This window comes from Lotus japonicus, chromosome 3 (genome assembly GCF_012489685.1).
Source record: "Lotus japonicus ecotype B-129 chromosome 3, LjGifu_v1.2".
In the NCBI taxonomy this organism is placed as follows: domain Eukaryota; kingdom Viridiplantae; phylum Streptophyta; class Magnoliopsida; order Fabales; family Fabaceae; genus Lotus; species Lotus japonicus.
In genome coordinates this window covers 86,458,936-86,473,791 of record NC_080043.1, presented here as the reverse complement: position 1 = coordinate 86,473,791, position 14,856 = coordinate 86,458,936, and the positions used below count along the sequence as shown (strand labels likewise).

The window sequence follows — 14,856 nt, the reverse complement described above, 5'->3', positions numbered from 1 at the left end:
GGTTGGAGCCTCACTCCACTTTGCATGAGTTTGGGCTTGCAGAGTTGACCCCTATTTGGTGCCGTTGAAGCATACTGGCTTCGCTTTTCGCCGCCGCAGTACAACTTCGGCAAAGCCGTTTTGTTGTAAAGAGGGAGCACTGGTTAAAAATGTTGGTTTTTATCTGCTCAGAAGTTAATTGGCTCTCTGTTCATTTGGTTTTTAGGGGCTTTTGTTGGACTCTAGGATTTTTACATCATGTTTTAGCTGATTATTTCAGTTGAGTGTGCATGCTTGCGCTTAATTTTCTTATGTATTTGTGCATTGCGAATAACGCTCTTAGAGAGTTTTCTCGCATGTTGTAAGTGCCGGTTGGCAAACCTCTGAGTTTTAATTCCATACATCTTTGACAAAAAAAAAGAAGTAAGAATTGTTGTATATAATATATATATATATATATACAAACTCAACACATATTATGATTTAAACTTTCAACTTATCTTCAAATCATTCAACCTCTAGCAACTACTATCATAATTCAAAACTTAAAAGGCTTCATGTCCATTTAATTGCACTTGTTCCAACAAATAAGTTCAACTAGCATTTAGTTGGTATCTCTAGTCTTGAGGAATAAAGTCATGTTCGAGTACGTATCATTACCTTTTACAATTACAAACATTACTGATTTTTTGGATAACATAAAAGGCTCGAGAGAAGGTAAACTTTTCACGTATTCTTTCGGTGATTGAGGTGGAGCATTTCATGTTTTGCTGTCGTTGAGAGATTGAAGAGGGAGCATTTCGATAATTGCTATTTCAGAATTATGGCTCAAGGTGGGTGGGATTTTGTTAAAGTCAATGTGGAAAAAGAGATCCAAATGTCGCATTTTAATTGAAAAACAGTAAAAACTATACCTAAGTAACTGTATGTAAGTTTTGCCCGAAATGAATTTAAGGATTAAGAAAACTAACAATATATACAATGCATAACTATTTTGAAATGTGATTATCACATGTATTATATCCACTCAGCAATCTTGCTTGATACTTGTTACTGGTTGAAAAATGAATGTTGGGACAGAGCGTGGCTCCACACGGTGAAGATGAATTTCAAACGGTGAAGTATGGTGAAGAACGCAGATGTATACTACAGCGCTCAAGTCAAAATTGGTTCCAGCCACGTAATAGTAAAGAAATGAAATGAAAGTGTGCCTAAACAGTGACGGATATGCTTTTGAAGGAGTGACTCATAAGTTATGGTGCATACATATACTGTATCTCCTTCTATATGTAAGGATATACTAATTAATCAGGTAACTTGATAGAATTTGGACACTGAAATGAAAGAAACCTTAGTTCATACTTCCGCATGAAACATAATCTCGTGCATGATTGAAATGCTAACTTATGAGGAAACTGCTCATATTCTGAGGGCAATTTGGTGGCAAACCGTTTTGCACACCGAAAGCAAACATAAACTATGCAAATGAAAGTGACAAGCATGATTCTGCAAGCCCAAGCTGCTTTTAGGGGAGTTCACAAATCTATATCAGCAAAACACTGAATCAGAACTTAAATGAGAGAGAGAGAAGGGAGGGGTGGTAAAATCATGCAGTTTATAAGAGTTCCAGCATCCAAGGTCCAAACTACATTAAAATGAACAAAAAAAAGCAGTCCACTAAGTAGTCCTATGTCAAGTTTCCAATTGAACAAAAAGTGCTTCAATCAACAAAAGTTCTCATACGTGACAAAAGTTCTAATACTAAATGTATACATCATAATGTAGCCAGCTAAGATCACAAAATATAGTGAGAAAAAGGATGCTTCACGTACACTGCAATTCATTTGAAATTCCTATTATGAGGAATCATTCTATTGGAACTGCAGAAGTTTCACCACATTACTTATCCTGCCCTACATTCATCAAATATCCCTAGGTGAGTCAATAAGAAAATTCTAACTAATATTGAAAAAATGACGAAACTTGACCCAACACTTAGCACTTAGGAACTAAATTTCACATGGATAAAACACTTATAATCATTGCAATATGATCAAACAAAAGAGATCAGTATAAAATATGCCTTACTAATTGACCCTATGATGCAAGCAAATCAAGAAATATTGCAGTAATACAGTTATTAAAACAAAATTTCAGTAGCACAATCACAAGATAAACTAGATTCTAGTATTCTACTTCTAGACAGTCTCTCACAAGTGTGGAGGAGATACATATGAAGTTTTGATATCAACTTAGAACACTGCAGAAAACAATTCCACTATTCTTTTACAATTTGTCATAAATCATAATTCTTTCAGGCTGCACAAAAATTGGACAATATGATTCTCATGGCATGAATAATCCATCAATCTCACCTACATGATTAGTAGTGACAGGAAAATATAGTTAAGCACCAGATAGATGAACTGCCTTTTTACTTATAAAAATGGTGATGTTAGATTATGTATATCTGACTGCATTATCACTAGATATTAAATCTCACCAGACCCAAAAATCAAAAGAAAACATACCCGAAAATAAAATGTAGAAAGAACATCATGGAATCCTAGAGATGCTTAGGAACCTAATTCAAAAGTAAACCAGTGGTCAGGAAATCAAAATTGGGCAAAAACCAATAGACCCAAATTCGGCACATATCACACAACTTCCCCCCTCTACTTTCTACAACAAAAAATTGCATAACATCTTCCACTTCACTTTCTAACAAATCTTATCCACATCAAATATACAAAACATAACAAAAGCGATTAAGATTGACTCATTTTCGTGACCGGTGTAATTTAGAGAAAAAAAGATCAGATCAATTGTTGTTCTCATAATAAACACATACAACAAAGTTCTTAACATATCTTCCTTGCTTTAATTTTCTTTTAAGGCACACCTATAGAAAAATCCAAAAGAATAACCTGTTCTAAGTCATTTCTAATTTGTGCATAGTCAACAATGCCACTAAACCAAAGCAATTCAAATTTCACATATGATTAGGTGTATATGTTGCTACCATTTCTATATAGGCATTAATTTTTTTCTAAAACTTTAGCATGATTTGATGATACCTTCAGAAAGCCAAGCGAAAGAGCGGGTTGAAATGGAGAGCATGGAAGTCATGAGGGCAGAAGCAGTGGCTGTATGGTATGGCAGCATAGATACCACACAGGAACTCAATTCAACAGGTAACCTTATCAACACAAATAACAAACGCAACGAAATTCAGCTAGTGCCATCAATGGATGATAAATTTGAAGGGAAAAAACACAAACACAAACGAAGCAGCTTCAGTGCAATGCGTGAATCTGCGGCTAGATTTTTACCTGAGAGTTGATTGGGATTGCGAAAAAGGTTTATTGGAGGCAATGCGAAACGGTGAACGAGCTGGTTTAGCTTCCGAGGCAACACGAAACGCAGACCTACCGCCGGAAGACGATCGGAAAATTGATCTGGCGGCGGCGGAGGCCATTTTCGTGATCGGCGTAGGTTTTATTTTTTTATCTTATCAGTGTTGAATTATAAAAATCGAGTTTCTACTCTCTAGGGTCTAACATAAACAAGTTTCTAAAAATATAATGGGCTAAGATAGTTTTATAGTTTTATTGAGTATGGGCTAACATAGTTAAGACTTAAGACTAAGCAAGAGAGATATATAATGTATGAAACATAGTAGCATGTCTAGTCTAAATGCCTAATCTTTATTAGTACTAGTCTACTAGATATACATAAAAACCTAAAAATTACTAGATATATACATATAGTTTCAAAAAAAAAAAACATACATATCCCAACATTTTTCATTGTAAACATATTAGCAATACTGTTGTATGTATTTACTGTTAAAATTAAAAACTATTCATGGCGGCTTATAGGGTTTTGATACACAATGACATGTCAATGGTCAGACATTAAAAACCTTTGATTTTGTTTTCTACTTTATTTTTGATTTAATATTTAATATTATTGGTGGTTTACGTTAATGCAGGATCATGCAAAAGTTTCTTCTTATTTTATAATGCAGACGAACGGGCTTCATAGTAGAGCAACCTTCACTTTGATTGATCCTACTGGAGTAAAAAACGAAGGCATATATGAATTTGAAGGAGGACATGGTTCATTTGATGTACACAGTCGAATCTAAGAACTCAATTTCGGTTAATCTCGCGTCAAAGGGCCTTTGACCAGATGGATCAAAGTTCAATAGTTTAGAATTAGAAAGAAACTTAGAAAAACTATGAGCCAGGTCCTATTTAAAATATGTAGCAGTTTTTTCTGGCGTAGACAGATCCATGTAAAAACTCCACCAAGTGGGAAAAAGCTTAGAGACGAGATATTGATGATGATTATTTGATTTATGTGTATAACATATCAGAGTCAATTAGTTTTCCTTCACACAAACAAAACATCAATTATCACATGTATTTCCATTTCCAAAATTTGTGAAGTGTAGATTGTGGCGCCGACTCCTCAGCAGTCATCTTTGTTTTTTTTGCCACATCAGAGCTATCATTGCTGCATTTGCATTATACTTTTGGTTGATAATTTCTGAATTCCAGTTAATATAATGTTTCACATGTCAATTACAAGAATATTTTACATCACTTCAAGATTATTGAGAAAGAAATGTTTCCGAACCGAAGTAGACATTAATCTTTCAAATGAATCAATAACGTGATTATGCATGTTCAAAAGTACTGTGTAAGTTAACAGAAATTAAAAAAACTACAGCTAAAAGATTATCGCAATCATCTACACAGTTTGACTTTTCATCCTTATATTACGAAAGGAATGATTTAAAACAATTTCTTCTAGATTTTGACACAACCTTGAAAGGCAATATATTAACTACATACTGTTCAGAAGAACAAAAACAAAACAAAAAGAACATCTTTACGGCCCTCACTCTTCCCTATAATCTGGATTCTCCTTCAAAATTACAAAACCTTCTAGAATGGGTGACAGGGGAATGTATCTGCAGAAAAATCAACTGTTAGTATTTGAAAGACAACAAAATCGTGTTTTGAAAATTTTAAGGCAGTGGTACATTACTTTTCTGTTGCCAGCTCTGCCCTATCCCCAGCAGCCAGGAGAACAGGGGTTGAGTGGGTCTGAAAGCCAGTAATTGTCTTAGGACGACCTGCTTGTCCGACAACATCGACTGCTTGACCAACCCGAACAGGCACTGACAGAGGCTTCAAGTTCTCATCCACAGTCAACAACATCCTCGGCTGTTGCAACCAAAAACAAATTAAGTCTTATGGCAATAAGCCTTAATGTAATAAGCGCTTATTCATAAGCTAAGTTGAGAAGCTTAATGAAATAATCTCAAAATAGGTTATAGTTAAGTATAAATGCATATTCATGAAAATAAGCTCAAAACAGCTAATAAGTCATAGATACTTGTGTAAGCGCATAAGCTATAAGATAAGCCCATCTTCAAAAAGAGTCTTAGATTAACTTGAAATGGAGGGGGGGGGGGGAATCAATCAAAGAGGAAATGAGACTCAAACCTGCATTGCCAAAACGAGGAAGTAGAGGACATAGTGATATTTTCCCAACACGATAGCTTTCATGTCAAGGCATGCATGCAACATGGTAATTAGTCCAGCAAGTGCTGTCCTGTAAAACATGAAAGGAAAAATGACAATTACAAATTGTTACAAGAAAGCAGTACGTGTCATTTGAAATCACCAACTAATTTGGCTTGCTAGCTCACAACACAAGGTTGGATTTATGACAGATAAAAGGAGATTGGCAAATAAGGATTTACTCACGGTGATAGTAAGAAGCGATCAGAATGGTATGGATTAAGCGTTAATAAACCCTTTCCCAAATGTACAAGACCTTGGGCAATCCGCACCTGTAGGAAAAGTAAACCAGTGAGCACTGAAACACCGGAAATTAAAAAAATAAGGATGAATTTGTATGAAGCATACACAAAATAGAAGGCTGGTATCCTTGTAGTAATAGCTTGAAAGATTGCGAAGCATGCCAGCGATTCGAGCATTGTTTGTTCCAGCACCGATTAGACCCAAGGAGATAACTGCAGCCTGTTAGCATACAAAATGTTTTTTTACATATAGATTATAGATCAAGAGATATACCATAATGATTAAAGTAAAGTAGCTCTACCATCTTACCATTGCAACTTCTGAATCAGTGTCATGGCTAAGTCTGCTTAAGGTATCCATAACATTGACCTGTGATGATACAGTAAAGGATTACCAAAAGTAGACAAAAGTGACATCTTGCCTAAGCAATTTTACTAGAGGTTTAACTTAGCTATCTTTTCGGAGCAAGGTCATTATGTGTTTCAGACTTGAAATTACCAAAGTGATAAAAGGCAGGGGTGCAAACCCATTTTACCTTTGGATTTGATATACACAGTAGACCAAGTGCCAGAGGAACAGCCCGGCGAATATTTTGCTCTCCATATTGTAGAAGATGTTCCAATGATCGAATTGCCATCTCAACACCTAATTCTTCAGCCATTGCTACCATAGCAATTCCAAGCACTGCAGGTCCCTGGTGTGCTTCACCTTTATCGAGATGTTGTGAACAATGACCCAATAGATTTTGAACCTGCATGAAAGAAGCATAAGAAACCAAAAAAAAAAAGTTGTAGCAGAAATGTATTCAAAGTATATAGTAACTAATTCATAAGATTTTACCTTGAGAACATTCCCAGTTCCAGCATAGGCACATGATAGTAGTGTCATGTCACAATACTTCCTAATTTTTTCATTAAAAGTCTTTGAAACTTCAGCTGTTGCCTCCACATTTTCCTGTTGTCACAAGGCAGTGTGAAGTGTAAATAATACACCATGGTGACTTTGAACTAACCTAATAGCAAAACCCCTCCTAGCTATCAAATGTTATTCAAAAATTAAATAAATAATATCGCTGAGAAAAGGAAATAGGTTGGGAGAGCTTATTTACAGCTCATTTGAGCTTATCTAAAAGTATAAGCACTTATATACGTGTTTGGCAGAGCTTATAAATAGCGCTAATTGCTCCTTCATAAGCTATTTTGACCTTTATTCTATTAAGCTATTCTCCCAAGCTAATGGAAATAAGCTCCACTTAGCTTAAAAGTGGAGCTTTCACGAACCCCATCTCCAGAAAAAGTCATCTTCCTAATTTTATTTTTGGATCACAATTTCATATTTCCTTCTCGACAAACCCTCCACCTTCCTTTCTCTTCCACTGGCATGGCATTTGTTTCCTCTCCCTTCCACGGGCATCAAAGTTCCTGGTCACTTTAGCAATTTCTTCTTATCTAGGTTTTTCACTGTTTAAATAACTCTCGAATGTTGTATTATAATCACTTATCAACATTCGAAAAGGAATAGTTTTTTAAAATTTTTACTGGGTACATTAAAGGAAGTATTTTCCAATTTGGCTGAGTAACTTTTACATTTTTTCAATCTGTCTAGTATGGAAGTATAGATTTTTCTCGACAGAAATTGGAAGTCGAGTTGTCCTCCCTCACGTTGTCAAGCTGTGGTCAACGATGGATTAAGATACTCACATGAGTTTAGTTGTTCTGTTGGGTGCTTTTCTGCACTGAGTCAGAAGTATCTTTTTTAAAGTAAAGCTGTGATTCAAATTTTGAATCTCAATTTCAATGCTCCAGAATTACTAACATGGATGACATGAAATGGTAACTAATGTTCAATTTATTATCTTTAACTTTTAGAAATATATGATAATAATATTTAATTCTTTAGCTTTTAGCTTTATATATCTACCAAGTTATAACTTATAAGCACTTGTGTAATGATGCATCCAAACGCTTTAGTTTTGTATAAGCTCTTTCTCATTTATATACCCAAACACAAATAACTTATTAAATTTAAGCGCCTATAAGATAAGATCTCTGATAAGAACCTTGGGAGAACCACACCACAAAAACTAGCTGTTGTAGTTGGAGAGCCCAAGGCCTTATAAACCCCACATTAGAATCCCATACTTCCAATGTGGGACTCAAGTCCCATACCTTGCAATGGGGTCCTAACAATCTCATATGATGATTGTTTATCGAATAAGAGCTTAATTAAGTTGTTTGCCAAAAACGGCCATAACCATAATTCCAAAACAGAAAAAAAAAAGTAATTCTAAATACCTGCTTCCCAAGATAAAGAAGACCAAGGCCAAGAGGTAAGAGTCGTGTGAGGGGCTCTCCCAACTCCGACTCACTACGATCCATCAGTGCAAATATGATTGCTTGAGCAACTTCTTCATTGCAAGAACCCACATAGATCAAGCCCAATGAAATTGCCGTGAAAGCAATCACATCAAGTGAAGCTTTCGTATCATTTAGTATAGGTGCCAATTTGCAACGTAACTGAAAGAATCAAAGAATAAATCAAAACTTCTTACATTTGCAAATAAAAAGCCACACATGTCTCAACAAGCAGTATTACTGGAATAAGATTCCTACAAATATAAAGGGGAACAGCTCACCTGCTCATTCTGTGAACCGGCATATGCAATTCCCAATCCCATAATTGCACCAATCCTGATTGAAGCATCCTCTTTATCTGTATAGTCACCTAAGAGAGCCATTGCCTGAAAAGAAATCAAATAAGATATGATACAGAAAATATAAAAATATGCCATACTGACCATAGGGCGGAATAAAAGGAACTCACAGGATCACAGTCATTCTTGATACTGCAATTGACAATTCCAACTCCCAATAATGCACCAGCAATGACATGATTATCATTACTATGGAAGTATTTGTCAAGTTGTGCAAGTCCAGAGTCAACATCCCATAGTAAAATCATACCCTGTTATGTTATAACATGCATATGACATAACATAAGTATTGCAGATGAAATTTAAATGATCCATAAATAAGAAAAATGATATGATTCAGTGAAAATACCAAACTTGCTGCAGCACTAGTCTTCCCATGTTCCTTGTTCTTGAAAAGCCAATTTCCAGAAGAACCACTACTTGAAGAATCTGATGCAACAGTCATTAACTTATCCTGCACAGCAATAATTGAAATTAGGGAACAAGCAGAAGAAACAGAAGAAATCAGTAAACCAAAACCAAAGCAATCTTGAAATATGAGGTTACCTGGCCAAAACCAGCATTCACAAATGCATTAACCAAAGTAGCAGCAAGGTTCTGTCTAGCTGAATCAACACTGGCACCAGCACTAGCACGACCATCAAGCAAGTGTGCCTAGTAAAAACCAAGCAGAGTAAAATGTAAGGTTTCAGGCTTTCAGCCAATCAGGAAATTGAAAGACTTCAGACAAAAAAATAGCACATTCTTTAGCACATCTATTATTAATTTATTAGTAATATGATCGCAGCCACGTTTTGAAATACAAGACGCATTGGAAGATAAAGTGCTGTGTTAGCCATGAGGGATCCTCAACAAATAGCCAAACTTAAAATTCAAAAAGACCTGATTTCTTAAAATTCAAATATTGGTATTTTGCATCAATTATGACCAAATCATAGGTATAACTCCAGTAACTTATCTAGTCATTATCTTATTCAGTACATCAGAAACAGTTCCATTTATGAATCATCAAGAAAAATTGTCTTCTAAAATATTATTTGCAAAAGTATAAGTCAAATTTGATGGAATCACCAAAAGAAATTAACAAGGCCACTCTGTAGCAAAGCAAGACATTAAGGGCCTGTTTGTTTCTTTTCTAAAAAGGCACTTCTCTGACTAAAATACATGTTTAAAAATCATAACTAATCATGTAGGTTTTCCAAAGAAAAACTAACCAAAAAAAAGAATTTTTCTGTTTTTCGCAGACGTAAGAAAATAATAGCTTCTGAAAAAATCTCAAAAATAGCACATCACAGAATCTACATTTTAAGTTTAAACAAAAAGTCAGCAAACATACATATAATCAGAATCAATTGTTCCACAATCTCCATATATTTATCTTATCAGTAGAAATTCTTAGACATGACAAGCAACCATAATTCAAGCTGCAAAACTAAAATATGAAGTATGAACACCAAAATATATGAACATAGTTCATGTATATATCATTATATTAAATTCAACATTAATATAATTAAGTAAAATTAAAATATCAGGGCATTAAATGTATAAAAAACTAGAAACAAACTGGAAGTCATGTCTAGTCCAGTGTTAATTATGGCAGAAGTAAATTTATCATCAAAATCACACCTTGTATATATCCTCAGGAGACTTGGGTTCCATGACTTCAATATCACGAGCAAGAGTCAGATATCCTTCACTTAACTTAGAATTGTTTATGATTTCCTGCAACATTTCTCTGTCCTCATCATCAGCAACCATTGTATCATCAAGCTCAAAAGTAATTCCCTGCACGTAAATAATTATCAATGTCACAAAATCCATCAAAAGAGAGCTTCAATAAATTTGAGAGGAATCTTCGCAGAGTCTCAGACTTCAACTAACTTTGATGTTTACAAACATAAAGCTTAAAAGAGTTGAGTATATAACTTCACTGTTAATCTGTTAAACAACTGAGGGGTAACAGTTACATTCATTATCGCTTGGAAGGATACTTGAACTTGATATACTCATAAGCTAGTTAGTAATACAGAACCCAGGACTTACATGACGTGCAAGGATGTAACAAAACTGCTTCTTTCGCAGCACATCATCACAGGAGGTGAACACCTGCTTCACATACTGTCAACAACACCGGAACTAGTTAGTTTCTAACCGTGAAAGCATGAAGGAACAAAATATAGAAGTAATTTCAGATTTTAAACAATTTAAGCTAGTGAATTATCGATAAGAACTATCCTTCGAAATGAAAATCAATCACAAATTAGAGTTAAAAAACTTAAAAACAGAATTCGAGAGTGCCAGACCTGCATGTTATCCAGAAACAATGCAATTTGGATTGCGTTCGGATATTCTTCAAATTTTAGATAAATCGAATATGCAATGTCTGAAACTAACATATCATCTGGTCCAGGAAGGTATCTGAAAAATAACCAAAAAAAGAATCACTTGTCTGTTAGACAGAGAGAGGACTAATTTACCGAAAGTCCCAAACAAAACATAAAAGCAATAAACCAAAACAACCTCTGATTTATCATGCAAAATGATGCTTACAAATCAAAATAGCTTTCATAAAAAAGACCAAATTGCAAACCAAATTCCATCCAACAAACCTTTATGTCATAAAAAACCACTCTTGAATGAGATTCCAGAAAAATAAAAAGCTTCATAGCCAAGCCAATGACTATATAAACAGAATGACGTAAAATCAAAAGTTCATATGTAAAGATGAACCATCTCATCTCTTTCTTGGCTATCATGGGATTTACTTGAATTCTCTTAAAACCTTTGTGAACCGAGACCTTTTTCCACTTACCTAGCTGAACTGGCGAGATACAGACAAGTCCTTCTAAAATTTGTTTTATCAACATGTTCAACCAACAAATCAAGGTCTTCAACCTAAAAGTAAACATTCATCAAAAGAAAACAGAGTTCAGTTCACCATCTGGTGTCATAACCAGCAACCTAAATAAGGATCTGGAAAATTTACCTCCATCAAAAGATCAACAGCTTCAGGTTCTGCATTGTGCTGCGGACAAATAAATTAGTCAAAATGTAATTCATAATCTTCCTCCAACACATCTTGTGACCCAGTATTCCATATATTGCACAAATTTCAAAAAAAAATTGAATGTGATACCTTCATGTGAAAAGCAACTATTTGTTGTACAAGTTCCATGAGATCATCTATGGGGGCCTCTTCAGTCTGTCAACGCACCCAAAAAAAATCTAAGGATTACATAGGAGCTGGAAAGCAATCAAATAGGTGCACAACTGAACTCAATTTCCATTAGTTAACACAGCTCAACAAAAATCCAAATCACAATGGTTGTTTGATATCTATATGACATACTAAATTTATTTGATACATTATTATTACTATTATTATTATTATTATATTTGGTCGACACCACAGGAAATTTCCGCTGGAAACCACTATGAGCTCCCTCTTAATATTGAACGTAGCTGCGTATCAAGACGCGAACTCAAGAGCACCTACACCCTCTCAGCTGATCAAGACACTCGAGGGTATATTATCATTACTGTTGTTGCAATTAATTACTACATTTATATTTATGGTTATGCACCCCTTGGCTCCCAACTTTTCCAACGGGTGCACGATTATGCCAATAGATCCAGGCCCCGTTTGGAAGAGCTATTTTAGCTTATCTTATAGTATAAGTGCCTATGCAAGTTTTTGTGAGAGCTTATGTAAATAGTTCATGACCTACCTACACTCTTTTAAGCTTACCTATAACCCAATTTCAGCTTATTTCAATATAGGCTAATTAGATTTTTCCATAAGCACTTAATTAAGCTGTTTTCCCAAACGTACCCTAAATCATACTCCAGACATACTTTTCCAAATGCAAAAATAGATTATAGTTGACTCTATACATGGAAAAGGTGATGCATTGTTATTCAATGGGCTCAGGATGAGCTAAGAGTACACAAAATGGGATGGTTAAAGCACTTCCAAGATGTAAATATTGGGTAATTTTCTGAACCTTGCAAATATATTACAAACATACGTTCATGCTTTCTGTAGAAGAAAATGGAGAAGGAAGAATTTGTTTTATTAAGGGTTTACTATAGCAGAACATTTAACTGAATACATTCATTATCATTTAAATAAGCCAGACGCCTAACCTGTCTTTTTGCATACTCTTGTGCAATCTCTCCAGCCAGATTCCTGACAACAAAATAAAAACATATAAAGTAAGATTAAGACTGATGATATATACCACTCCTTTCCAGTCAGATTCGAATCAACAGAATTTTAGTTTTCCTAGGATGTACTTATAATAGAACCAATTCAATGCCAAAAAACAAAAACAGTGTCCCAGAAAAAAGATAATTCTTACCTAACATACTCATGGCCCCAAGAACCAATATCACCCTCTGAACCCAATAATCTGTACTTGAGGCTTTCCTGGCAGAGTCAGGGGAAATAGTCAATATACAAAACGTTAGCCAAACGAAAACTGTTTCGGAAGGTTTTAAAAACTGTCTTAATGAAGGTGCAACCAAAGATTTCCAATTTCTAAAACAGGAAACTCACTCGTTCGCCCTCAGCAGACATGGTAAGGGCCAAAACTGATAATATATCAGCCAAGTACTTCTGCATTAAGAAAGAAAAATCGATTAACCAGCAGATAACCATGCCATTATACAATTATTTATTCATTTCATATAAAAGCAGCACCAAAACACATGAACAGCAACAATACCTTCAAATCAGATTTCGGCATAATTTCATAATATGCCTTAAGAGTACCATAATGGGGTCGCAGAAACTTCAACGGCTTCGGAACTGAAGTCATGGAGCTAGTTGAAGTTCGAATTTCTTGCCTACAACACAACCACACATTCCAATTTTAAACACAACCTATCCAAATCAAATTCCATTCTGCAATTCACAGCTATAAAACTAGGTTTACCTACCTCATGCTCTCTAGGGCAACCTTTTGCAACCCAGCGTCGGGATCCTGAACCCTCTCAACATACAACTCCAGTTGCTGCTTTAACGCTAAATCCTCATCCGACTACACAGATTGAATACACAAACATGAATCGAATTTGATTTTTTCCTTGAGAAAGTAGAATGCAAAATTGAAGCGTGGAATGAGTGAAAATTTGAAGCAGAGCTACTAGACTCACCAGATCTTCGGTCTCGACCTTCTTCTTGGCGACGGCGTCGTCTTTGGGGGCGGCGCTGGAGCTGGCGCCGGCGCGATTGGGGTCGGGCGCCATCGGAGAAGCGAGGAAATTGGAAACCCTAAAAGCGTGTTAGCGAGGAGCGAAAGAGGGATTTAGCGAGGGAGTGAAGAATAAAATGAAGATGTCGCGAGTGGAGTTGCTGCAAACACACACTTGGGAATTGGGACTTTGGAACAGAAGCAAAGATGCGTTTATGAGGAAAAGAGAATGAAGAGGTTTCTTGATGGAGAGGATTTTCATTTTAATGGGCCAGCCCAACGTAGCATTTTGGGCTCACATTTATATTGAGATGGTTGTGAAGCCCAACATAAAATTTGAGGCCTTCAAAAAAACAACAAATAGAAGATGGGTGATACTATTCCCTCCATCCCAATTTCTATTCACATCATGCCTCTCATTTAGTTTTCCTAAACTCAGCCCCACCCTTTTATTACCTCTTCCACACAGGCACACACCACCTTCACCACCTCTTCATGAAATGGTCTAGATGTATGACAATAGAAAAAATACTTCTCAAAATGGTTTTAAATGCATTTTCAGAGAACACAAACCTTATTTGTTTCTTGAATATGCGCTTGAAACCTTAATATTTTCTAGTGCCATACATCAAGATTGTTTTAGTATGTTTTTAATTCATTAATATTGAATTATATGGTGCAGTTATTCGATTTTTTTTACTAATCATATTAGTTGATTCACACCATAAATTAATAATCATTTTATAATCAACAACTAACATGCTTAATTAAACATTTTGTCAAGATAAGTTTCATGCCTTCATACAAAATGGATGAATTTGTTAAACGAAAGAATGCATAGTCATATTCTATAAGTTCACTATAGTATTTTTCACTTTTGCCTACGATCTACATGCAGGTATTCAACATTAATATAAGAGAGTTTTTAATCTCCACTTTGTCACCTTTCACAAACATATCATCGTTGAGTTGTCATCTGTCAAGTAATACAATTCCTGCCTGAAAGACAATAATTGAGCAACACATTGCTATCCGGTTTGATTATTCTTTATGGGCAACACATATGCCCCTTTACGTATAATGTGTGTGGCCCATTTCAATATAATGTGGCTACATTTCTATAGCC

The 14,856-nt window shown here is 35.3% G+C and overlaps 2 protein-coding genes across 4 annotated transcripts; both read right to left on the bottom strand.

Moving 5' to 3' along the window:
• Positions 1-1,006: 1,006 nt before the first annotated feature.
• Positions 1,007-3,559, bottom strand: LOC130746867 (protein NUCLEAR FUSION DEFECTIVE 6, mitochondrial-like). 3 transcript variants are annotated; one of them, XM_057599641.1, is made up of 3 exons: positions 3,312-3,558; positions 3,057-3,178; positions 1,007-1,522 (listed from the first exon to the last, which is right to left on the bottom strand). In XM_057599641.1, the coding sequence occupies exons 1-3, from the start codon at positions 3,455-3,457 to the stop codon at positions 1,515-1,517; spliced, it is 276 nt and encodes a 91-aa protein (XP_057455624.1). In that variant the 5' UTR covers positions 3,458-3,558; the 3' UTR covers positions 1,007-1,514. The 3 variants fall into 3 exon arrangements, with proteins under 3 accessions (XP_057455624.1, XP_057455623.1, XP_057455622.1); XM_057599640.1 differs by lacking the exon at positions 1,007-1,522 and adding an exon at positions 1,578-1,892 and having other exon boundaries at positions 3,312-3,557; XM_057599639.1 differs by lacking the exon at positions 1,007-1,522 and adding an exon at positions 2,058-2,354 and having other exon boundaries at positions 3,312-3,559.
• Positions 3,560-4,640: 1,081 nt separating this feature from the next.
• Positions 4,641-13,943, bottom strand: LOC130746866 (26S proteasome non-ATPase regulatory subunit 2 homolog A). Its single transcript, XM_057599638.1, has 25 exons — positions 13,693-13,943; positions 13,477-13,577; positions 13,263-13,383; positions 13,094-13,153; positions 12,897-12,964; positions 12,682-12,724; positions 11,672-11,737; positions 11,522-11,560; positions 11,348-11,430; positions 10,839-10,953; positions 10,579-10,653; positions 10,162-10,320; positions 9,079-9,186; positions 8,882-8,986; positions 8,643-8,783; positions 8,455-8,559; positions 8,114-8,335; positions 6,660-6,773; positions 6,355-6,570; positions 6,129-6,188; positions 5,925-6,038; positions 5,763-5,848; positions 5,499-5,607; positions 5,038-5,216; positions 4,641-4,960 (listed from the first exon to the last, which is right to left on the bottom strand). Exons 1-25 carry the CDS (start codon positions 13,783-13,785, stop codon positions 4,888-4,890), a joined length of 2,655 nt encoding a protein of 884 aa, XP_057455621.1. The 5' UTR covers positions 13,786-13,943; the 3' UTR covers positions 4,641-4,887.
• Between the last annotated feature and the right edge of the window lie 913 nt (positions 13,944-14,856).